Source organism: Phlebotomus argentipes, unplaced genomic scaffold (genome assembly GCF_947086385.1).
Source record: "Phlebotomus argentipes unplaced genomic scaffold, Phlebotomus argentipes genome assembly contig_39, whole genome shotgun sequence".
Classification (NCBI taxonomy): Eukaryota; Metazoa; Arthropoda; class Insecta; order Diptera; family Psychodidae; genus Phlebotomus; species Phlebotomus argentipes.
This window is the reverse complement of record NW_026776182.1, coordinates 1,198,493-1,223,161: the sequence shown is the minus strand read 5'-3', so window position 1 is coordinate 1,223,161 and position 24,669 is coordinate 1,198,493. Positions and strand designations below refer to the sequence as shown.

Here is a 24,669-nt window from a genome sequence, read left to right as displayed (position 1 = left end):
TCACAGCGCCTCTAGAAACGAACACCGCGCTGCCATTTATTGCTGTCAGTGCGGGAGTGATTTTTGTTGTAAACAAGAACGAAAAATGACTTCTCCACTGGATTTGCTAAAGTTTGACGAGACGAGGAAGCGCCCTTGGCTCAACGACAAATGGGGCTTCATTTTGGGTGGTAGCATGGGCTTTGGCTTGGGCTGTTGGGTGAATTTCATGCGGAGTCGTCCAATTCTTAGTGGTGAGTTACGTAAGTTTGCCCAGCTGATGATGGATTTCTCATGAGAATCCCTTCCAGGACTTCAGAGACACATCGGCTTTTCCTTGATTGGCGCCACCGCGTGTTTCTTCGTTGATCGATACCGTGACAAGTACATGTCGGAACGAGATGCTGTGTTGAGACACTATATTGAACTCCATCCGGAAGATTTTCCAACGCCGGAACGCAAGAAGTATGGCGAGCTGATGGACAGATGGATCCCAATACGCTAGAAGCTATGTGCAAACACCTTAAGTTTGTATAATTTAGCAATAATTACCAACATTTATTGAAATCTACATCACATGTTTCCGTAAATGGTCTTAAAGAGAAGCTACAAAATGAATGAGAAACGACGCTTCAGGACGAATGATCCCTATAGTTTGTGCTTCTGCTGTATAGTAAGTTATTGTCAGGGTGTACATATATTGAGGGTAATAATATGCAGAGAAATAGCAGTAACAAGTAGAGTTGAATCTGGATAATATGGAAACTATTGGGCAGCATGAAAAGAATTGTAACTTTGCAGCCCAAGAAGTTCTCTGAATACAAGTGCTTCCCGGTTTCCCTGGATGTGTCTCGTTGGCTCCTCAGTACTCCTCAATGGGGTATTCCTCGTAGGAGTTCTGCACATAGATGCCAAATAGCTGGATGTCACCCTGGATGTAGATGGTGTCCGGCTGGAATGCTGGAATCTTGACTTCAGACTCGCGGAACAGGTACTCAGAGATGAGACTGCCGTCGAGGTACACGTGGTAAGAGTTGTACGTGGATTGGATGCGCAGATCGAATGTTTTGCCCGGGACGAACTCCATGGGACACTCGCTGCGCTCCTCGCGAGTCCAGTCGCCTGCCATCCACGAGTTCTGGCAGATGATGTGTCTGCCTCCGGTGCCGTGGAAGCGTGGATTGAAGTGAAAGTGGATCAGTGGATGTGGCCAGATCTTGTTGCCCACTTGCAGATTGATGTAGAAGGAGTGAGGCAGTAGCTTGAGTCGCGCCCGGATGTGGAGCACATGGCCACTGCGGAAAGGCATCTCGAGACGCCCGAAGAATGGCACGTGGATTCGTGTGTCACTGAAGGCCACCGAGGGATCTTCATCGTCTGCAAAATGTCGCACATTCACCAGCCTGTTGGAGTTCTTCACCTTTTCCGGGTAAGTCTCGGCATACACCTGATCACTCTGCACATCGTGAACGTCTCCCTTCACTTCTACACAATTGACTTTGCTGTACGGGAGTCTGTGCTGGAAGGCAGCGACGTGACGCCCATTCACAGAGATTAAATAGGCCGATGTGGTGAACAAGACTTGGATGATGAAGCTGGAGCCTCGATGGAGACTGAATGGCAGCGCTGATGTTCTCTCTTCATCGCCCCACACGCCGCCAACTTTGCTATTGCGCACGATGTAATTCTGTGGCAAGCGGGGATTTATGTGCAGAGCCACATCTCGCTCTGGAGTGTTGAGTACCAAGTTGATGGAGAATCTGAAACAACAAGACAAACATTTCTTTAAGCTTCACAGCTTGCTTGAGTACACAATGAAGACCGGTGACGATTGAAAATTGACGAACAAAAACGAAAACAGAAAGCGCGAGATAAGAAAAAAACGCACTCTGAATTTATTTATACACATACACACCGCAAAACCATTGAAAATACACTACTGGCGATCTTTTCTGAATTCTAATGAAACAGAGAGGTAAAATGTTATCGTCGCACTTTATCCACCGCCTCGCGAGGCATGAAAATCAATCGCCCTATCAAGTGATGAGGGTTTAGGGCGATTTAGGGGGATTATTTGACATCATTTACCTTTCGCACGTTGGCAGAATCTCGCCTAGAATGCGAACACTGAGTCCATCGCGTGGCTCGAGGATGATTGGACAGCGATACACAACATCTGCGTCCGTCATGATTGCATTGTCCTCGGAGAACTGAAAGACAGGGTGGAAAAGAGGACAGAGAGTGAGTTTAATTTGAGCCGTGACTCATCCGTCAGCGCACTGAAGCCATACTTCAGTGTGAAGACAGACAAGGCAGATTGTGGGGAGAGAGAAGTTAATGGAAAAGTGTGAAGAAATGAGGTGATATTTACCACGGGCTCCCTCTCCTCGTCATTCTCATCTGTGGCACAGAAGCAGTCACAGATCGCGCACATTCTGATCACTTACAACTCCCCGGGATTCTCGCGCTCACCCAGTCCGGATTCAGGCAAGCACGGACTGACTTGGGTGGCATTGAGTGACGACTCAGCTAATTGTTCGCACTTGACGTGCTCATGGCTGATCGGCGGCGACAAAAAAAAGTGGGAAAACGAACGGGAGTGCTGTGGCGAGGAGGTGCGGATGGGAGCTAAAACCTGAAACCCCGTGACGCGGGTGGGAAGGGATGTGCCTGATAATGCAGCTCTCTGCCTATTTCCCCATCAATAGTACCATCAAATTTTGCGTACCTCAGCTGCATGTGCATTCAAATAACAGTTGATGGTGGAATTGGATGTATCGAGGCCTGTGTTACGCAGGTAATGATAAATTTGGTGGTTTTTCCTCTGGACAATGAGGAAGTATTTCAGGTGGCGCACAGAGCCGCCACTCTGGACAAAGATGCTCGATAATTGGTACACTTGCGACAGCGTATTGTACAGAACCGCTGCCAGAGCAGCCATATACTCTTCACTACACTTTCATTCGCTTTTTTAACTGATTTCCGACAATTTTTCACAGTTTCATCAGATCCAGTGATGATTTTTCATGGACATCGCAATCAGCTGTTTTGTGAGTGAGGTTAGAGTGAATCGGGAATTGGCAGAGCGCGCAACGGCGCAATTGAATGGGATTTTTATGCATGGCTTTTCTTTGTTTCTTTTTTGCTCCTGGGAAATCACGTTATTCCATGGATTTGTGAAATGAATTTAAGGATGATTAAGACACAGTGTTTCACTGTGGTTTTCAAATCCACCCTTGTGCAGCTTAAGGAACGCGAGGAGATATAATATATTAATGTAATGGATGGAATGAAATAAAAGTGCAGCTTTCCTGGGTAAAATGGCTAAAATCTATCCTTCCTGCGAAACCCACAAGAGCCAGTTGTATAAATAATAATACGGTGGAGTGATTTGAAGGATTTAGCATGTCCTTGCCGGGTTGTCATTGTCGTGATTTCATTGACGCACTTGTTAGCTCCACTGAATGGGTTGCCATGGCATCAAACACAACAGTCAAAGGAGTCCAGGCACTCTTTCACATCCTTTCCGTGCGACTCCTGTGAGGAAAAGTCACCCAGTCTTCGTGGAAAGGTGATCGATGTGTGTTTGAATGTGATAAAATGGGGATTTTTGATAAGTTGGCGGGCATGTTCCGCGTGCGCAAGGAGGAAGTGAATATCCTGGTTGTGGGACTCAATAATAGTGGCAAATCTACCATCGTTAATCACTTGAAGCATCCCGATGAAAAGTCCACCGTCACAGTTCCAACAGTTGGTTTCAGTGTGGAAAAATTTCAGAGTAAGTCAATGCGCATTTTCCGAAGAATGTCGTTCTGACTCCTGGGAAATTCCTTGCAGATCAGGGCGTCTCGTTTACAGCATTCGATATGTCTGGAGCAGGACGATATAGGAGTTTGTGGGAGCACCACTTCAAGTCATGTCACGCAATTGTCTTCGTCATTGACTCTAGCGATAGGATGAGGCTAGGTGAGTGTCTCAGAACCCTTCAACTTGATAGTCTTCTCTGCAATTTGTGGTTCTTGCAGTTGTCGTGAAGGATGAACTGGACATTCTCACTCATCACCCTGATATTGCTCATCGAAAGGTTCCCATCCTGTTCTTCGCAAACAAAATGGACTGTCCTGACGCTCTTTCCAGCGTGAAAATAGCGGCAGGTGAGTGTGTTCAGTGTTTCTCATGTCCCTCGCAAAATACATCCTATCGACCTTGTTTTTAGCCCTAGGATTGGAGAAGATCAAGGACAAACCGTGGCACATCAGTTCCAGCAACGCTCTCACGGGAGAAGGGCTTCAAGACGGCGTGCAGTGGCTCGTTAGTGAAATCCGGGATGGATTATTGAACAGGAGAGGCAGCCAGAAGGCTCTTCGATGAGAATCTTCGTGAGAATATTGCCCTGAATTATTTTATGCAATTTATGCGCTTGAATAATAAATCCATTTAAAATTTAAAGGGACATTTACCGATAAGAATTCTGCCGCAAGGTGGCGTTAACATAGGCGAAGAGAGTTTACATAACCTGATTTCTTTTCACTTGAGTGTGGAAAGAAAATAAACTTATAATTTGTGGTGTTTCTCGTAAAAATCATGAATGCGGGGCGAAAACGAGTGAATTGGCTTCTCTATGGATTCATAGGGACTGTTGCAGTAGTACTATATCCGATAGCTGTGGAGCCAATGCTGAACGTAGACAAATATAGTGAGTGATCAACAACTTCAAGATACTGATTTAATGGGATTTAAAGGATTAATACTATAAAATTATTGTTGTTTTCAGAGAAAATTCAAAAGAGAAACAGAGAAGGGGTCAACCAAGCAGAGATACAACCAGGAAGTAAGAAATTGATTAGAAATCCTGTGAGGATTACTTATTGTGTTTATCTCTTATTTTTTAAACAGATATGAAAGTGTGGTCGGATCCGTTTGATAGGAAACACGAAGGATAAAGATGAACTCTCCAGTCGTTGTTCTTTGGTTTAGTTGATATTTGAAGAAAATACACTATTTTATCAGTGGAATATTTGGTCATTTTCATTATCAATCCCATCAATCCAATCAAAACACCGTGAAGCATATGCTTTAGCGCGCTTGGTGCATCTGCATTACACCTCTGACAGTTCAGTTTGCGAGAAGAGCCACAACACGAAATTTTTCTCCTCGTGAAAATTAATTCTAATTACTTTTCTTTTGTGTATTTCCCCTTGTATTTATCACAAATATGGCCAACTACGTAGGAAGAGTGTCGAAATTATCCAGTGTATTGCCAAATATCTCCTATGGAAGTGAGTTTGCAATGTCGCCGGAGTGATCAAAGTCTGTGACCTTTGATCTCTTTCGTCACTGATGCAAAGGTATGGGATTTCAGGGCTCTCTGATCAGTTCACATGTGATCTTACAGGTTGGCGCACACTCAGCACTGCACCAGTTGCGTGGCAGAAGAAGAGTGTGGCCGACAAGACAGGGAAGAATATCGTGTTGGTGGATGGTGTCCGGACGCCCTTCCTTACGTCCGGCAGTGACTATGCCCGTCTGATGCCTCACGAGCTGGCGCGTCACTCTCTCGTGAGCCTTCTGAAGAAGACTGGCGTGGACAAGGAGGTGATAGAATACATTGTCTACGGCACGGTGATCCAGGAAGTCAAGACATCGAATGTTGGGCGCGAGGCTGCGCTCAGTGCGGGCTTCAGCAACCGGACTCCGGCGCACACGGTCACGATGGCGTGCATCAGCTCAAACCAGGCCATTACCACGGGAATTGGGCTCATTGCAACAGGAACGTATGATGTGGTGGTGGCTGGAGGAGTTGAGTTCATGTCGGATGTGCCCATAAGACACAGCCGGAAGATGCGGAGTCTCATGCTGAAGGCCAACAAGGCAAAGACTCCCATGGCAAAGCTCTCTCTTCTGTCAACTCTCCGACCTGGTCACTTGATTCCCGAGTTGCCGGCCGTGGCGGAATTTTCCTCTGGCGAAACAATGGGACACTCAGCGGATCGTCTCTCGGCGGCGTTCAATGTTTCGCGCAAGGAACAAGATGATTACGCTCTGAGGAGTCACACTCTGGCCAAGGAAGCTCAACAGAAGGGTTATTTGACTGATCTTGTGCCTTTCAAAGTCTCCGGAGTGGACAAACTTGTGAGTGAAGACAACGGAATTCGTGTCTCCTCACCTGATGCTCTGGCCAAGCTTCGGCCAGCCTTCGTGAAGCCACATGGAACGATCACAGCGGCCAATGCATCCTTCCTGGTGTGTTTAAGTATTATAAAGAATCTGTGTGGAAATCTTTTTGACAAGGAATACTTTTCTTTCAGACTGATGGAGCTTCAGCTTGCATGATCACGACGGAGGCGAAGGCAAAAGAGCTGGGACTTAAGCCAAAAGCATACCTTCGTGACTTCATTTATGTCTCCCAAGATCCCGTGGATCAACTACTTCTGGGTCCAGCCTATGGAATTCCTCAGGTTCTCAAGAAAGCCAATCTAAAGCTGAACGACATTGACGCATGGGAGATTCACGAGGCCTTTGCCGGACAAATCATTGCAAATCTCAAGGCGATGGACTCTGATTGGTTCTGCAAGAACTACATTGGTCTGAATGAGAAGGTGGGCAATCCGGACTTGAGCAAGTGGAACAACTGGGGTGGATCTCTGTCCATTGGACATCCTTTTGCCGCCACTGGAGTGAGGCTTTGCATGCACACGGTGAGTTATATGGGAAATCATTGGGAATTTTTACTAAACATTTCTCACCATTGAAGGCCAATCGCCTTGTCCGGGAAAATGGACAAATTGGAGTTGTGGCGGCTTGTGCAGCTGGTGGTCAAGGTGTTGCAATGGTCATTGAAAGACATCCTGATGCAAAGGCTGATTGAGGATTTCCCGAATAATTCGAAAAAAAATCATCACAAAAATCCATTTTTTCATTGCATTCTGTTTCTTTACTTATGGAAAAAAATCCCGAGGTTAAAATTTAAATTGAACAAAAGTTTATTTGTATCAATGTGTGGGGAATAAAAGTGCATTTTTAGTAAAGATAATATTTTTCTGCAAGTGAGATTCAAGTGTGATTTGTGGAATTACTCATTCAAGTCAATTTGCAGCAAATTTTCTACAATTTCATCCTTTTCCTCTTCAGCAACTTGAATTTCCGACTCAATTTCCTCTCCTGGCGCTATACTTGTGTTGGTAGAGGAAGATCCTGGTTGAATTTGCAGCTCAGCCACGCTTATTTCGCAATCTTCACGAGTGTTTTCGAAGCGTGCAAAAATAAACTGGGAATTCCAGGAGCTGAACAAGGAGCGCAATCTCTGCGGCGCACGCACTGGAATGGACCACGTGAGGACTTTGAGTTTCCCATCTTCCACTCTGTAGTAGTATGAGTAGATGCTGTAGAACATGGCCAGAACGAACAGGAGTGGGAAGAAGACAAAATTCCAGAAAGATCCTCCTTTGCTGGGCTTATAAGGTCTTCCGGAAAAGGATACATTTGCCGTCTCTGCAATTTATGGACAGTTTAAAGGCAAAATTATGGTGTGAAGATATTGAAATTGTCTTACCGCGTTGAAAGGGATGCATTATGGAATCTTGCAGGGCTTTCATGAGTTTCGTACTCTTCTCATCGTATTCACCAACATCCGTTATCACGAGTTGAAAGTACATTTTATGATTGACTTCCACGGAACCTAAGAAGTAATCAATCTCATCAGACTCTCCGAGTCTCCTCAAGTTTGGTTCCAGCAAACCACGCAGTTTCTTCCCATCAAAGTGATCTGGCTTTTCAATGAGAATCATGGCTCCGCAAATCTCACAGCAGAACCACACGGGTTTGATGGGATTCAGGCAAAGGGGCACTTCACAGAACTTCTTCTCATTGTAGCAAATGATGGGCTCACAGTAGGCGAAGGAAGTGTGACAGAGAGCCTGATCTGCCGTGAGATCAACTGTTGATATCACTCGATGCTCGGCGAGGAGCATTTCTGTGTTCTTGAACATCATCTGACCCACTTCGGTGGCCAGGAAGTGGTCAAAATCCTCAGCACTCACGGATTGATCACGCAATTTCATATGTGCCAGATCTAAGCAGGGTGCGAGCTGGAGATCAACCGCGAAATTCCTGTCTGGTGGGAATCTGACCTCGTCGTAAGTGCATGGAATGCGATTCAGATGGGGTTTGGCCTTGTTGATCCTCATGGGGGCTCCGTAGGAGTCAATTTCGCGCCAGTTGTGCGATAAATACCAGAAATGAGTGTCCGGTCGTTTGAATCTCGCCACGGAATCTCTGGGTTTGTCTTCGCAATCACTGGAAGGGTTGAGATTGAAGTCTATGTGACCGTTCCGAGGCAGGGCCACGGACCCATAAGAGGGCAGAACGACACCCTTGGTGGTGAGTGTCGGCGGCAGGTCAAGGAGCGTGTAGAAGTAGGCTGGGAAGAGGATTAATTGATCGGCACAGGGGAGGTGAGCCTGAGTCCACATTCGAGGGTCGGTAAACGAGAAATTTGGTACCCATTGTTTGATCCCCGAGGAGATTGTCGGGACCATGAAATTGGAAACGAGGCACAACAATAGAAAATCTCTCAACATTGTCACACCACAAACTGATCGGGAATTTTCTCCTTCATCAATGGGTGAGAGCGAGTGTGAAAAAAGGGGCGGATTTCTCTTTTATCTGCTACCAGCTTATGTTTTGGGTATTCTGCTCGGATTAAAGATCAGGCCTTGTAATTTGTGCATGTTGAAATATTCCCAAAATTGCAGTCATAGTGAAATCGCTGAAATTACAGGAAATTTTCCTACTTTTCAATTGAAGATTTCCCGTTTTAATCCCCCATGCGACTGCTGGGAGGGTCGCAGCATGGGTTTTTCCTCTGTTTCAGTCACACAAAAAGTGTCGTGTTATGCTGAAAGTTATTCCAGCTTTCCGCTCAACAGGGATTTATCGAAAAGTCGATCTCCTTTTTTGCTGTCCTCTCGTCGGTTCTTATATATTTTGATTCCTGAGGGCTGAACATTTCAATTTCAGGGGTAATTTTTCATCCGCCTCTTCGGCGGCATTGTTGAGCGAGGGTTTGATGATTTGTTGGCATTGTAACAAAAGTGTGCTGGTTTCCACAGAAAATTCTCTTTATTTCACTTCACTGACAAATATTAGAAAATAATATTTACAATGCTAAAGTAGAAATGGAGAAAAATTAATATATATAAATTTCTAAAAATTGACATATAAAATAGATGTGTGATTTGTTGAGTTGACACTCCGCGTCTTTAGATGAAATTGATAAAAGTATGTTGAATTTTGGAGGAAAATGGGAAGTTTTGCGCAATGAAAGGGGACTTGAGGGGGAGTTCAGTTGCTGTTCTTGGCGGTATCGTTGGCCTTTTGGGCTTTCGGATAGACAATTTCGGCATATTCTGTGGGTGTCTTCTGAGGTGGTGCTTTTCCCTCTTGCGAGGGCTTCAACATGAGTTCAGCGTACACAATATTGGGCTTCGAATCATCCTCCTAGAATGTTTCGTGGTTACATTTTGGGCTGGGAAATTACAATCTACATATAATTCGGACAGCACAATTTGGATATAAGATGGAAAACCTCACCTTCGGTTCGGTCACCTCGTCCGTGATGATGACAGTCTCTTCGCTGTCGCGCGGATGCTGATCGTCCTCGGCGGCCGGTGGGGCTCCGGTCTGCTGTGGCTGGGACTCCAACGCTTCGTGCTTAACTGTCGATGGGGATTTGTTCCTCTTGAATATGGCATTTAGTGACAAATTCGGTTTAATTAATTTCTGTGGCGTTGGGCGCGGTGTGAAATTCTCCAGTGGCTCACGACGATTTTCCACACTCTCTGTGTCACTTCTAATTCATTTTCGTTGGGGTTTTTTAATCGCACATTTGGCAAAAGTCAAATAGCCGATAAACACGAAATTGATGGGGTGAAAAGTGCCAAAATGGAAGAGAGAGAAAAAGGAGGGAAAACATTAACGAATTTCCTATGGGAAATTGTTCCAATTTCATTGCTAATAATTTCATATCCTCTTGCCTTGGGAGTGTATCCTTTTTCATGTCACTTTGCGTGCAGTAAGATTGCTAAATTGTAACACAATTAGACGAATTTATGGATGAAAAAGACATGGAATAGTAAACACTCCCTTCGTGAAGAATTTTGCTTTTCTACTTGCCCAGACCGGAGAAAAAACTGGAAAGCAACTCGTGCATCATGCAATTTGTAAAATTTCCACTTCTATCAACCCAGGAAAAAAAACTCCCAGAAAGATTGTGAAAAAGAGGTGTTTTCTTTTTATATGTGAAAGAATAAAACTTTCTTGCTACATTCTATAAAGTCTTAAAGCTAAAATTAAATTATTTACGGTTTGTGAATTATTTTTATGCTAATACATGATGGTATTGAAGGACTAAACCTCAGAAGATCGCGTCATAATTCGGTGTAAAGGCCTTTCTCAATCAATGTTAAGACGATTTGACTGTGAAAGAGAAAGACTTACTTTATGTACACTTGTGAGGAATCTGAGTGAAAATCCAATTATCGCGGGATCATCTGATAAGACATGGCTGAGGTTTAGTCTTCAAATTCCGTGCTGGTGGTTATAATAGAGCGTGTTGGATTAGAAAATGTCGGTGCTCTTGCTCTCGCGATTGATAAATTGTGGCTGAAAGTGATCCGGGAAGCGCCCAGAGACGGGTGAGGATGCGCTGGGCGATGGACTGACGGGATATCCCGCCGGCGGAAGCGCCACTCGTGGGGACATTGTGCCGGGCGGTGGAGTGCTAACGCCCTCATTCACCGTGGAGGAGTCACTCCTGACAGACGACCTACCTGGCATCACTTTGGCCATGAGCGTTGTGGGCGTCATGCGGGAGAGGAGAGATGTTCTTGCTTCGGGTTCATGCTCCCTGTGCGTAACAACCAAATATCCACCAGGGTTAGTTACAGCTTTGTGATGTGGCGGGCAGGATTTTGTGTGCATTTTGTGATAGAAGGAAGTCAAGAGGCAAGAAAAGCCATGAAAACACAACAATAGCAAGCCCCTTCGGAAATCCCTCTCACCATTAACTATCACCACGAAAAAAAAACACAATCCCTAAGCTCTATTGACACTACTCACGTTTCTGAGGCTCTGGGAGCGGAGTTATCTGCAAAGAGGGGAGAAAAGAGGAGTTTTTTCTTTGATAATTGATCACACTCTCGAAGGATATTTGCAGAATGGCGATGTTTTGGAATTGAAATTCCATTTCTGTTGTATTAACAAAAATTTATTTGTTTATAAATAGCTTGTGATTAAGTAGAGTTCTCTCTTCACAATAGTCATGAATTTCTTGTCTTTTAATTGTTTATTTTCCCTACATTTCATTTCACAATATGTCATTGTCCATTAGAGTATAGAAGTGAGAATATTCAAAATGAGATTCCATCGTTTACAAGAGAACTGCTCTATTCTTTACATGAATAAAAGAAATGCTTTTTTTTCGTTTAAAACTATCGCTACAAATTACATGTAATATATTCCTTATATTTATTATAGAAAAAAAATATGGTCCAAGATCACGAGAAATAATTTTATAATATTATCAAAAATTGTACATTTTTCCTTTCACGTCTCGCACACTAAAAAGTTATTAGAAAATATTGAAATCTTTCATAAATCACTTATTGTGATTAGAATTGAAGAGTTTAATAGTTGGTGGAAGAGATTCATTTGGGAAATTATTTATGGTCTCTTTTTGCTCTCAAAAGCGATTACTACCTTAGTACAAATTAATCATTTTTACCTACTTATTTTTTTCCTCTTCTACGAAAGAGAAATTATGGACTCGTTCTTCGCATTTTTTTTTACACACACGAATTGTTGTACACAAAAGAAAGGCAAATTAGAGACTAACATTTTCGATGCTTAGCATTGCTACAAAAAAAAGAACATCATTGAACACGAACTACGCAAAAATTCATCAATTTGGATGGAATTAATTTTCAATATAAGAGATTATAGCGTCACTTCTTATCGAGTTTCTCCAGAATATGCTAAATGTGGTTGCCTTTTTCTCTTCTGTTTCTTTTTTTCTTTCTTTGCAAATCAGACTGAAGTGTTGGTTTTGCTCTCAACGGGATTTCCATTTCTTGTCTTATCATGGTCGTGTTCTTCGACCTCAGCTGCATCTGGATGGTGCTTTCCCTCGTCGTCGACTTCATCGTGATGCGATGGAGCAATTTGGGCCTCAGAATCAGGACCAATGTCAGTGTTAAGTGAACCTTTAATTAGAGAAAGATCAAGAACTAACTTCAGTTTTTCTCGAATAACGTCAGTTAACAAGATTCATCCAAAATAATTATACAAATATTCATCTTAAAAGATTTCTTTTCTCCTCTTTCTTTGTATACTTTTTTTGTGGAAATCTGAGTTAGTTCACTTGCAAAAGATGACAAAACGACATTGCAAAATGTGAAAAGAATGTTAATTCAGTGGAAAAATTAATTAAAAATAAATGATTTATACAAGAAAGTAAAAGTTAGCTCTTGTTCTTCTTGTACCACTTTTCCTTGCTGATTTATTTATAAAGTACATAACGTATGTCTCCATTGGTTAGACTTTGCCGATGAAATTTCCCCTTTCCCAATAACCATTGCAGTTTATTGTAAAATTGACTGCATTTTTCTGTAGTCACCCTTTTGTGACGCTGGAATCTCATTTTCTCTCTACACATCCAACAGTGTAGCTTTTTTTCACAACAACAACAACAAAAAATGAACCAAGAGGTGCAATGGAAAATTCAATATATTCCAATTTCACGCCATGAATCGCTTCATTGGCGTTTTTGTCTAAATTTGCATTCATTCTGGGGTGTTTTTTCTCTCTCGAAAAGCCTCGAAATTCAACTGTTTATCATTTCAAGAGTTTCGAAACACTTCGAGTCTCTCGCCTATGCAATGAAATTTTCAACTTATGTGAATAATTGTGACATTAGTACATGTGATATTGATGATGTTCATGCAAAATGAAGCACCCCAACTTATATTTTGGGATGATTTAAAGTGACAATAAGTGGGATGCATGAGGGAACAATTTATGGGGATGAAATTGCGTGTATGAGAAGAAGAGAGTGACTAACCTGAGAAACACCAACGTCCTGTTGCACGTGCCACGACAATCAAGCCAACGATGATGAGGATAACGAGCACTCCAACAACAATTCCAATTATTGGTCCGACACCCAGTCCAGCCGCTGCAAAAATATGATGTGTGTGTTATATTCAATTATTTGCCCTTGGAAGCACTTTCAACCCTATCTAAAATCTCTGTGCGGTCGTTAATTCAATTTCCCAGAGGGGTTCGGGGAAATTTCCCTTGATTTTCATGCGGAAACACATTCGATACAATTCAATTTTCTCGCCTAACACTCGCTATGCACATAAATGAATGTATAGTGAAATATTACGAGAGAATAAAAAAAAAAATTCAGCTTCCTCGCTCGCCGTGAGATTCTGTACAATTTAGAGGTCTCTGGCTCTACCGTTGGACTATTATTGAGTAACCTTAGTCACATTTTGACCCAAAAAGTCACCATTCATCCATTGAATATACATCATCTCAGCTGCAGACCAATTTGGCCTCAGCGTTCTCTTGCGCGATCACGTTCTTGAAAGTGTGCATTTGAAAAGGTTACTGCCCAGGAAAAAGAGAAAGAGAGAGAGAGAGAAAGGTGGCTTACCGGGAGCGGCCTCGGAGGAGCTGATTCGCACTTGGTAATCCTGCGCGCCGAAATCATTGCTGGCTCTCAGGAGGTAGTCCTTTGTCGTGTCCTCGAGCGTGAGACCGGCAATACTGAGGGCCACATTGAATTCACCACGTCCGAGATCCTGCGGTTCATAGGCTTCATATCGGCCGTTCCTGGTGCCCTGCGGGATTTGCATTCCCGCCACATGCCACTCGGTGATGGGCCGAGGATTGGCCCGGATGGTCACGTTCACAGTGCCCGTGCTGCCCAGAATGAGTCCATAGAGCTTGACGAGGGGAAGTGGCTGAGGTCGGTCTGCAAGAGGTGAAGAGGTTTCCATATAGTGAGAGGTTTGCGAAATACAATTTCTAATTGGCCAGATATCGAACTTATTGGCTTTCCCATTCACTCTCCCTTGATGCACACAAAATTTCACTTCGTATTTTTGATTTCACTTCATCTGATAAAAACCTTCCTAAGCTCAGAAATTATATGTGTTGGTGTGCGTATTATATAATTTGAATCTCTATAAGCTGCTATTTATCACTTCTCTGGCGCTGTTTGAGGTTTTCACATAGTGAAGAACCCGTGAAACACATCAGAAAGATATAGTATCTAAATATGTTGAAATTGAAATCTCTTTCTGGGGATTTATTTCCCACCGAAGACAATCCAATTGAGAGAATAACCATTGACTCAAGAGGCACTCTTGGCTCTTGCACACTTTGGTATTCTATTCGTTGAGAGATCTCTTCTTCGAAATTTCATCAAATGTTTATTTGGAGGGTTAAGCGCTTTGGTTTAATTGCTCCGCTAAACTATCTCTTTGTTTACATTACAATTTCCTTCTATTTATTTTCTTTTCGCGATAATTAAGTTTCTGACTGTGAATATATTGGTTGTGTGGACTGTAAAATGGGGTTTGCGGAAATGCATTTTATGCGATAAATTTAGTATTCATAGCTTGGTAAATTAAGTGTTGTTTCCGACCATATGCAATGTTATCTTATCAACGTGATAAATTAAATAAATAAATGAATAGCAAATTGTTGTGCAGAATAAGGCGATTGGTTCTAAATGAGATCAAATTCACGGTTACTCACATCTCACGAGGAGTTGTATCCTGGAGTCGAGGTAGCCTTGAGGGTAGGAGAAGTGATTGGCACGGCAGATGAGGTTGCGCCGATCGTCGTCGACGCGAATGAAGCGTTGGATGCCCTGAACAACGGTGTACAGGGTGGCATTGTTGCGATCATGCGTCTCCACCACCTCGGGCATTGTGAGCCCATCGAAGAGTGGCTCGTCGTCCAGATACCACGTGATGTTGGACGGTGGCCGTCCGTCGTGCGAGATGCACTTGGCCTGGAACTCCGTGTCCACTTCGAAGGCACCGTTGACGCCCTGCGACAGGATTTCCAGCTGCGGGCGCTGTGGCTCCAGGGCGACAATCAGATTGGCATATCCACTGATTTCGTCCCCTTCGACGCCCAAGAAGCATCTCACGGGTCCGTGGTTGGTCGTCTTGACGCGCTCAATTGTCACGCCGCACTGACCCGCTTGCAGACCTTCGCCGTTGTACGTGAAGCCAGGCGGTTGCTTCCAATTCGGGGCCAAGTTGAGCACCCTCTCGCCCACAATCTCAATGCGACAGTACTGAATCTGTCGTCCGGCACGACACAGAATCGATGCAGGTTCACCCACGCGTGCAATGACTTGCTGTGGTGTCACGTCCACTCGCTGGGCCAGCGTCAGGGAGCCTGAAAGAGCGAAAGAGAGAGAGAGAGAGCATTAGGGCCAGTGAACAGGTGCATTAGATCGTTTCATCTTCCGCTCAAGGGTTTCCCTCATGTTCCCCACCGTGTGTCGACAATGGAATAATTTCGACACGACATCCACTCAAGTGTGAACTCTTCATCGGAGGTTTTCATGGGATCAAATCGCATTCAGTACGCTTCGCTATCAATCTGTTGCGTTTCTGCGGAAGAAAGAAGTCACTCTAGATTCAGAGAGGAAACCCACTAACATAAATTATTGCCGAGTTAATATTTTTGCAATATCGCTTTCTGCCTTCTCTTTCTCTAATTGTGCCCCAAATGGCATCAGACTTTCAGACACCTTTCGATGCACACTGATGGGAAGTGATTGTGATTCAGGTATGATTTTTGCCACAAAGTTGAATTTCCGTGTGCGGTTTCGTTCAATGGGAAGATGCATTTTTTCGGCATATTGGCAAAACTGTGTCACAAACTCATTAATTTTGGACTCTTCATGTATGGCGCGGCTTATGAATTGGAATTGTATGGAAAATTGGTTAATATTTCACAGGCTTTTGTATGGCTTGAAGGGTAAACGAGAGATCCTGTGAATTAATGCCATCTCATAATTTATATAGGAAAAAGATAAAGCATAATTTCAGGGCTTGAACCCGTGAGGGGTAAAAATATTGCATTTATGAAATGAGTTTTGGCTTCTACAGCGGATTACTATTGTTTAGGGGGAAGTAGAATTCAAAGTTGTTCACTATATAATAACTTTACAGGGTAATTCCATAGAAGGGACTCATAAATTTTGTGAGATGAAAAAAAAATGATTTTTTTAAAGGATATAAACTGTTAATTTGATGTTACATAATGAACTTATTTTTATTTCTTCTTCGAATGCAATTACTTACTGTCTAAGAAAGAAGTTTTATTAGTGTTTTGAAATAATAATAAAGTCATGTTTTGCTATTATAACTGGAGTAACAATATAAGACTTGCAGTGAATTCATTCAAACACCCTGTTTGCTCATTAAATTGCTATGAAAAGAAGTTCTGCACAATTCTGGGCATTCTCATGAGATTTAGTAGGGAAAACAGAGATTTGTCAGTTAACACGTGTGACATGAAAAGAAAGCCAAATGAATGTCGTGGTGTCGAGTGAAACATGGTATTGTGAAATGATTTCTTTTTCAGTGGAACTATTTCAATTTCGAGGAAAGAAATACGCAAGAGAGTCACTGGAGATTAACATGATAATTTTCCTGGTGGTGTTAAAATCTCATGAAGATTTTATTCAAAAGGAAGGAGAAACAAAAAGTATAATGAGTAGTATTTATGGCTTATTTACCAGATCGATTTTCTTCACTTGAATAAATTTACAAACACGCGAAAAAGTGATTTCTCAGACCGAGAAGCGCTTTTGTCAACCCTTCTATATAGAGAGGTTTCGTTAAGTGGCTTCACAAAACTGTTGAACCTCTTCATGTGTGCAAAGTGGACAAGGTAGAAAAATGTGGGAAATCGTTCAAGCCCAATTGCATCACAAATTACAGTGGGTTGCAGTCAGAGGAAAATTCTACTTTATGACACTTTAATCAATGGATATTGTTCTGCAAATTGTGTGATAATGCATGAGTGTTTTCTTTTTTATGCCATTCGGCATGTCCGCAACATTGTGAATGAAACGACAGAAAGATAGAATTTATGTCGAGGGCAGATTGAGTTTAATGAACTCTCTCCTGAGGCATTATCCAAGGTGTAGCCGAGGATGGTTGTGTGTTACATTGTAAATTGTGATGGTTATTTAGTGGTGAGACCATTAATGTGTGGTTCTAGTGTGAATTTCAATAGAGGAGAGTTTGGGGGTGTCTATTTAGACTATGTGCGCCGGGTGTTGAATACAGCAAAAGCAACCCTTGGAGCGCGCGTGTGGAATTTTCGCTATGCACGCAGAAAATTCACAGAGAGGGTGAAAACGGCACGGAAACATGAAAATCTACTTGGTAGACTTTCATTTCCCGCCATAATTAATATACACATTTCGTGTTGGGAAAATTTAAAGGCTCTTATATTCGAAAAGGAGAAAAAAAAACCGTTGAGACACTGTTCTGAGTGGGGGTGGAAAAATATATTCTATGGAATTACCGCAATTAGGAAGGTTTAAAAGAGAGACATAGTGAGGAAAGTGCATAAATTAGTGCGTTAGGGTGGCTTTTCAAGTGTACTGTAATTAGTGATGTGAGGCAAGAGAAGAGAGACAGAAAGATGGATGGAAAAACATTATAAAACTCTTTAGTGATTTTGCGTAATTAAAGATACACTTTTGTGAGTGGCGGGTCTGTTTTTTTGGGAGCTCCATTTTGAGGCCACGATGATTCACTTGGTGTGTATGAGAATTCATATTTGGCTCTGGCGAAAGTTTTTTTCAAGATTAATTTCATCATACGGAAGTGGCAGAAATTATACCTTCATCTGGATCTTGTCTCGCGAGAAAAGTATCACTCTTGAGAGACACGAAGACGTTAAGGAGGAGAAATAAGAAGAAGAAAAAAAAAATAAGAGTGAGAGCCCAGACAAATCCAATTGTATTTCGCGATGATTAAAATTCATAGTATCACCGGAAGATATCTCGCATATGTGACATTTTTCTCCAGCATGAGACTTTCTGCATCTCATTGTGACGGCCTTCCTAGTCAATTAGAGCGATGGAAAAAGAAGTGGAAATTGAGGGAAACTCGATAACGAGCAATTTATACAGATGCATTGCTGAGATCAAGCCGGAGTGTGTAACCCCGCATTTTTAGTGACAGTGAGGCGCTAAATGTCCACAGAGAGATGGCTTCTCACCCCAGAGAGTCAGTAGCGGGTAATCATTGCGACTCATTAGCATGAAGTATTGAGACATTGTTTGGTGCAATTTGAGTTGTTGTTGTGTTTTTTTTCAGTATTCTCCACCACAATTCTCCAATTTTGTACAATGAGAGATGGAGAGAGAGAGATTGTGAGCGTGTTGTGTGTATTTTGTAATGTCGTGAGAACAATATAAAACGACAAGAATTGAATGGAATAAAATCCATCGAGTGAGAGCAAGAGAGACGCGCGCGCTCACATAATAATGCCAAAAGCACTGGTTTAAAGAGGTCGAGGGGATTTTCTATCGTGTTTCATTCACAAGAATGACTTTTCCTCTTTGCAAAACTCCTAAATGTCAATTTGGATGGGTAAAAAAGACTCGTCAGCGATGCCTCTTCGCCCATGGTAAATGCACTTTGTGTGGCTGAAAAGGTTGAAATATTCATGGGTGTTTTCCTCCTGTCCTTTGGTTATTTAGTACAGCTACATTACATATAATTATATTTTTTGGAAAACAAGGGGGATCGTGATATTATTCCCCCTTGTCAAGCCGGCACATTACGCTCAGGTAAGAGTGGAAGAGAGACAATTGGGTGTGGTCGACTTTTTATTTTGTTACACAGACACTTATAAAAATATGCTTCTATCGCGCGCGTTCGAAAAAAACCAGAAATATTAGCTACAGCGTGTTAATGCTGATCATCTCGCGATCGCTTTATGTGTCGCACACTGTTACCCGGAGGACGTGTCGCGCTAAAATTGCCTGTCATGAACTCACTGAGAGGTCAGCAAAATCCAGATAAAACATATCCATTAACATTCATTCCTGCCACTCGCCCAAAAATAACGCGAAAAAAGAGTACACATTGAATTTGGTGAATGAGAAAGGGGGAAAAAACACTGCAAAATTCTCTTGTTTTGGCCATTGTTAACGGTTCTGTTCCGCCAAAATAAGTTGACTTTTTGTTCAGATGAAAGAGTGAAAAAATTTGAATATTTTCCACTTTAGCGTTTTTTTTTTGTCTTCCTGCTGCTCTCAAATTACTCTTTGTTGCAAGGCCAATTTATTTGCAAATTCAGCGATCAAATTGGTCACTTGAGGAGAAGAAGAGAATCAAAAAAGATATTGGGAAATTTGACGAAATGCTCGGCGATATTTCCCAATTGTACATCGATAACTGTCTGTCATGCGCTATCTCTTGCTTCGCGCACTTTTGGGTGAGTTAATCCTCTGTTTGGCTGAATCTGCCGCTTTAGCTAGAATTTTCCCTAATGACTCTTCTGGTCTATTTCTGTGGCTGAGCATGGAATTCAAGCTGGGCAATTATCTTTTGTATGTCAAGCAAAATGCGTCTGTGATTCATGCCAGTGAACAACTCTTGTGTGTTTCTTTTTTCACTCTTTACCATGAAGGGAGAGATAAAAATGCAACTAGCATAAATTGCAGTTGAGAGTGAAATAGTGAGATGATTATAAAAAGTTGCTGATCGAGTTCTTTTTCCCGCCAATCTTCCTCCTCTCTTGGAGGCCGTCATTAAGGAGATTGTGATTATTATGCAAGAGAGCGATTAATGTATTCATGGTGTTTGGTCGACTCTTTTCCAGATATACCAGATGAGGAGAAAAATGCAGCAAAGAGGGACAGGCGGCTGAATAATGGGATTATTGACGATAGAGAACATTGTGAGTGTGTGTCTCTCTGAATTGAAATAATCACTCAAGTGAGAAACTTCTGGCTTTTTTCCATCTCACTCGATCATTTTCTTTTTCTTTTTCTGCCCCTTTGACATGAAATTGTCACCGCAAAACCACACAATTGATTTTACTGACTCTTTCTCTCACGAATTTTAGGAAATGTAGGTTTTTGACCAATTTTTTCCACAGCGACGCACTTCCAAACGCTCTACAGAGAATTAAGAGAGAAAGACTTGACAATATTTGCACTCTTTTCCGGGCGCTTGTTGATCATTGAAGTAGGGCTTAAATGAGTGGAAGTGAAATGAGATGGGAGTCAACACTTGAGATTGATGGATTTTAATCTCAAATGTTACCCACTTAATTTTATAAGGCGATAATTTTGATATTTTCTCGTCAGGATGAGAGAGGCAAAAAATGCTTCCATCGAAGAGATTAATAGCAAAAATCTTTTCAAAATTGAATATGGAAAATTATTTAATGCGTTTGGCGCCAAATTCTATCGTCATCGATAGCTTTGGTAAGAATTTGTATGATTGAGAAAAACCTTTCCATTATCCATTAGTATGCATTTCATGCGGCAATTTGAGCTGTAACATAGGAGTGGCCATAAATTTCCTGGGACGCATAAAACCCTCATTTTCGAAGCTATTGAGTTTCTTTTGGCTTCTCTTCGAAATCCAGGTGAGAGTTTGAGGTAGTTTCTTGTGCTAAGCAACTCAATACACGGGTTTTCTCTCTATCCCAAGAACTCGGCAACAAAAGAGATTCGAGAGAAGAGCGTGAACTGAAGAAGTACACAGGTAAAGTGCAAAACACCTTATAATGCTGTGTGTTGGTTCTGTTTTTTGTTCTTGGACCTGTGACAAGAAGTGTAGAGCCGCATGAGAGCGGAAAAGACGTGAGAGATGTATGTATTGAGAGATGAAGGAGTTTTCGATAGCATCATGAAGCTCACTCGTGGCGATATATTGTGTTGGATGTAGTATTTAAAAAGGCGTCTTTTTAATACTTCCAGTTCAACTCTCAGGTGAAAGCCAAAACAGGTTCGACCAGTTTTCTATTGTCCATCTTGTAAAATTATGCTTCTTGTGTGCGTCCACAACACACACACACCAGCGAGAGGAAGAAGTTGTTTCACGAGAAAAAGAGTTTAAGGCCGGACTTGGAACTCGCGCGCGGGAATTTATATTTCTCAATTCAACATTCAACATGATCCGTGGCGAATGTGTTGAAGAGGGCGTGCTGTGGAGGGACCTGAAAGGCGCCCTCAAACCCCGTTTTCGCGTGTTGGGCTCAAGCCATTTGGGAGATTCTGTCTGCAGTGGGTTGAGACGCGGTGATGCAGTTTTTTTTATTTTTGGGAAAAATTCAATTATTCAAATTGCGGTAATGGATTCGTGACTCAGTGGATTTTTTTGAGCTGAATTGAACAAGGGTTTGCGGTCCCCGGCGTCCAGCTGCAAGGGCAGTTATGACGTGCTTGTCGATGGGATAGATAAAAACTAGGGGTCGTCTCGACGATGGAATCGCGAAAAAATGCGGTTTTAAACAGCAGAGAGACAGACAAGACAAGCTGATCTTTAGATGGGCGTTGGTGCGTTTTTGCTCCGGCGTCATTCTCGCTTGTATAACCACTTTGGATTTGGAGAAAAAGTCTCTCTTGCGTTTTCTATTCAATTAGCACTTATTCAATTGTGCCCAAAATTCAGCATTTATCGACTTCTTAGCGGGCAGAATTTGGGAGAGAGAAACGCAAAAAGAGCGTTATGTAGGTTGATTTTATTGATGTTCTATTATCATACGTGCCAGTTATCGCACGAACCACTCTTATCTCCCTTACGACATAACGAGTGGCCAAATTAAGAATGTTTGTGCAAGTTATACTTGAAAAAGTAGTATATGAAGACTCACCTGCTAACATGATAAGGTTTATCAGGAATTTAGCGAACATTTTTGTATCCATTGTTTCGGCGACTGTCGTGAAGGTTTTCCGCACACGAAGCGTTCACTTTTACAAAATATATTTCACTATATATGCGAAATTATATAGTGTATTTCTGAATAACTGTTTTGGGTGGTTAAACTAAACCACAATTCACACACACGGGAAAGTGGCGCTTTCAGCAATGCTGGAGGATGATGAAAATGCTGGCCTGGGGAGGGGGAGTGTGTAGAAAAGAGCCTTATGTGATGACGAATGTATGAGTGAATCACATAAAAGTTCACAAGAACATGAAATCACGAAAGATTTTCCTCTTCTTCTGCTTTTTTTTCTCTCTCTCCGCACTCTTGAGACACAGTGACACGCTAATTTATTCACCTTTTACAATCACACTCGTGTGCACACGGGGTTCGGCGTGATTTTCACCCAAAAAAAAAATCTTCTCTCGTTCAAACGTTTGGCAGTGGTGGAATGGAAATTTTTCGGACTGCTCACAATTTTCCGCCTTGATTCACATTCTTGCAAACATTGCGCCTAGTGCACCTAAGATGCGAGTAAGGTGGTAAAATTCCACTGAGGCGTTTGTAGTCAGAAGTGGGATATCGCACGGTATCGTCGCACAAGACACACTGAAATTGCCTGTATTGAGCTCGTCTTAAAGGCCACAAATTGATACTAAAACCGTGCGGTTGGAGCACAATGACGGCATCACTTTGCGACTACTCTTTGGTTGTACCGTTAAAAAGTGTTGATCAAAATGAACACTCTTTTGCCGTTTTTGTGAGTTGGACTTTCGAGAGTGCAAAACTACACAAACACTTCTCCTTTGTCCATTTGGCGTGACTCTCGCGTCGCGTTGGGGGCCTTTTTGCCTTCACCAGAGCTCCACTTGATGTGTTGGCCGTTTTCTCGAGCCGCGCCAACAGCGGGAAATAAGAACGGTCAAAATTTTTCAAAATTTCCACGAAAAGAACACAACTTTCCACTTGACCGAAATTCACAGCAATGTTATGCAGTTGTGCAGAAATGCACGGAATATTGCGAAAATGCTGAAATAATTTTCTTGATATGCACTTCCACAGCGATGAAAAGCACAGCCGTTGCGAGTCGACAACTCAAATGGAATGAAACTGCCGAGAGGTTCACACAGCGACAACTCCCAGAGCTCTTTTTGGGCGCCTTTCGCTTCGACACGTAATCTCACTCACTCCCTCCTGGCCAGAGTTGCTCACGGCAGCCGTCGTCCGTCTCTTTCCACCACAGAGCGCGCTTGCTGGCGTGCTTGGGAAACCAGGTAAGACGGTTTCTTGTCTCTGTACTTGAGTCAACTTCTTGGAGCTGTTGGCGTCTCGCAATGCCGACTCCGGCTCTGTGCTCCCTCCACAATTCTTACCGCGCCCACCTGTGGTGTGACTGTGTGCGTTTTCGGGGGCAATCACGTTGTGGCTCGTGAAGATTTTCAGCAGAAGAGGGACTTTTTGTGCAAACGACCGAGAATAGCGGTGAGCAACAAGCTGGAGATGCTCCCAAAGGTGTTCTGTTTTGCCGAGTGAAAAACCTCTGCCATGGAAACCAAGTCCAAACATTGAGTTCTGGGCGAGTTGAGAGGCTCTCACAAGTAATTATCTCAATTGGAGGCACAACACACTTTGGTGGGCGAGAAAGTGAAAGATATGATGCACAAGATCGAGTGAAGATCGCCTCATCTGAATGGGAATATTGTCAGCACGTTGTGTGCTCTGAATAACTCTCGAGATCACTTTGTGCGCTGCACCTAGAGTGGGAGAGATCATACAAGCGAAAGGGTTCGTCATTTTGCACTTTATGTGGCAAATTTGATCTCTTCGCGAGACGCGCTTTGTTCGTGCTTTGCAAATTCAAATGGATTCAAGGCTGGATTTCTCACAGTTACATCAAGATCGGTGTGTATTTGACGACAGAGATTCTCAAGCTTGGATTAGAGAATGCTTCTTGTAAATGGGTTGATCACGATATGATCTTTAGATTGCGAGCAGGTCTTTGTCACCATCCAAAGATCCATTATCTTCAATGATACTCCTAAATGCCTACGATGTGAATAAGACACCCTAAAAAATAGTTTTTTCAATCTGAAATTCTACTGAAAGAAATTAAAGTGATCGATCAGTTCCGTCAATGTGAGATCATATCTTGCACAAAAGACCCTTTTTTCACTGCTTCTTGGCCTAATAATATTTTTCTAGGCAGAAAGGATGTTCTTTCGGCCTTTCCTTTGGTGGCAAAAGGATATTTTGTTAGAAAACTACCATCGCAGGGCAGTTTATCCATTCTTATCACTCGCGGGTACTTCAAATGCAGAAATAACTAACCTTTGAGCGCAGTGACAGTGTTTATTAAATTCACTAGTCCAAGATAATTTATAGAGATGGGATCTGCGAGAGTGTGGAACGGGTTTCCTCTGCAGAATTGGCAAAAAAACGTTGACAAGAAATGGTTAAATTTATTGTGGAGAATCTGTTGGAGAATTGGCAGTGAAAACTTTCACATTTCGTCTTGAAATTGAATCTAAAATTTTCTGTGTCAGCAGAAGCTCACATACTGTCTCACTTTGCTTCAATCAACAATTTGATCTTTTCAATTCGAGTCCATTAATGGACTTGAATTGGTCACTCACTGTGAAGTAAGAATGTGGTCATATTTCTCGTAAACTAGAGATTTATTCACTGCACTGAGTA

General features: G+C 42.5%; 6 protein-coding genes across 13 annotated transcripts; 3 read left to right on the top strand and 3 right to left on the bottom strand.

The window, feature by feature from the left end:
- The first annotated feature begins 9 nt into the window (after positions 1–9).
- On the top strand, positions 10–550 carry LOC132263728 (NADH dehydrogenase [ubiquinone] 1 subunit C2). Its single transcript, XM_059763662.1, has 2 exons — positions 10–233; positions 291–550. Exons 1-2 carry the CDS (start codon positions 86–88, stop codon positions 482–484), a joined length of 342 nt encoding a protein of 113 aa, XP_059619645.1. The 5' UTR covers positions 10–85; the 3' UTR covers positions 485–550.
- A 117-nt stretch (positions 551–667) lies between these two features.
- On the bottom strand, positions 668–2,982 carry LOC132263716 (galectin-9-like). Of its 2 annotated transcripts, none has more exons than XM_059763648.1 (3): positions 2,708–2,982; positions 2,068–2,189; positions 668–1,739 (listed from the first exon to the last, which is right to left on the bottom strand). In XM_059763648.1, the coding sequence occupies exons 1-3, from the start codon at positions 2,918–2,920 to the stop codon at positions 842–844; spliced, it is 1,233 nt and encodes a 410-aa protein (XP_059619631.1). In that variant the 5' UTR covers positions 2,921–2,982; the 3' UTR covers positions 668–841. The 2 variants fall into 2 exon arrangements, with proteins under 2 accessions (XP_059619631.1, XP_059619632.1); XM_059763649.1 differs by lacking the exon at positions 2,708–2,982 and adding an exon at positions 2,351–2,676.
- Positions 2,983–3,556: 574 nt separating this feature from the next.
- LOC132263724 (ADP-ribosylation factor-like protein 6) lies at positions 3,557–4,392 on the top strand. The gene is made up of 4 exons (XM_059763658.1): positions 3,557–3,757; positions 3,817–3,945; positions 4,005–4,133; positions 4,196–4,392. Exons 1-4 carry the CDS (start codon positions 3,580–3,582, stop codon positions 4,348–4,350), a joined length of 591 nt encoding a protein of 196 aa, XP_059619641.1. The 5' UTR covers positions 3,557–3,579; the 3' UTR covers positions 4,351–4,392.
- Positions 4,393–5,081: 689 nt separating this feature from the next.
- LOC132263820 (trifunctional enzyme subunit beta, mitochondrial) lies at positions 5,082–7,012 on the top strand. The gene is made up of 4 exons (XM_059763812.1): positions 5,082–5,258; positions 5,375–6,222; positions 6,288–6,677; positions 6,734–7,012. Exons 1-4 carry the CDS (start codon positions 5,195–5,197, stop codon positions 6,845–6,847), a joined length of 1,416 nt encoding a protein of 471 aa, XP_059619795.1. The 5' UTR covers positions 5,082–5,194; the 3' UTR covers positions 6,848–7,012.
- A 10-nt stretch (positions 7,013–7,022) lies between these two features.
- LOC132263821 (protein amnionless) lies at positions 7,023–8,535 on the bottom strand. The gene is made up of 2 exons (XM_059763813.1): positions 7,532–8,535; positions 7,023–7,470 (listed from the first exon to the last, which is right to left on the bottom strand). The coding sequence occupies exons 1-2, from the start codon at positions 8,448–8,450 to the stop codon at positions 7,052–7,054; spliced, it is 1,338 nt and encodes a 445-aa protein (XP_059619796.1). The 5' UTR covers positions 8,451–8,535; the 3' UTR covers positions 7,023–7,051.
- Positions 8,536–9,079: 544 nt separating this feature from the next.
- On the bottom strand, positions 9,080–23,078 carry LOC132263713 (fasciclin-3). 7 transcript variants are annotated; one of them, XM_059763640.1, is made up of 7 exons: positions 21,925–23,078; positions 14,806–15,459; positions 13,697–14,017; positions 13,097–13,210; positions 11,098–11,125; positions 9,571–9,829; positions 9,080–9,477 (listed from the first exon to the last, which is right to left on the bottom strand). In XM_059763640.1, exons 1-7 carry the CDS (start codon positions 21,974–21,976, stop codon positions 9,322–9,324), a joined length of 1,584 nt encoding a protein of 527 aa, XP_059619623.1. In that variant the 5' UTR covers positions 21,977–23,078; the 3' UTR covers positions 9,080–9,321. The 7 variants fall into 7 exon arrangements, 6 of the variants coding, with proteins under 6 accessions (XP_059619623.1, XP_059619624.1, XP_059619626.1 ...); XM_059763641.1 differs by having other exon boundaries at positions 9,571–9,826; XM_059763643.1 differs by having other exon boundaries at positions 9,361–9,505.
- Between the last annotated feature and the right edge of the window lie 1,591 nt (positions 23,079–24,669).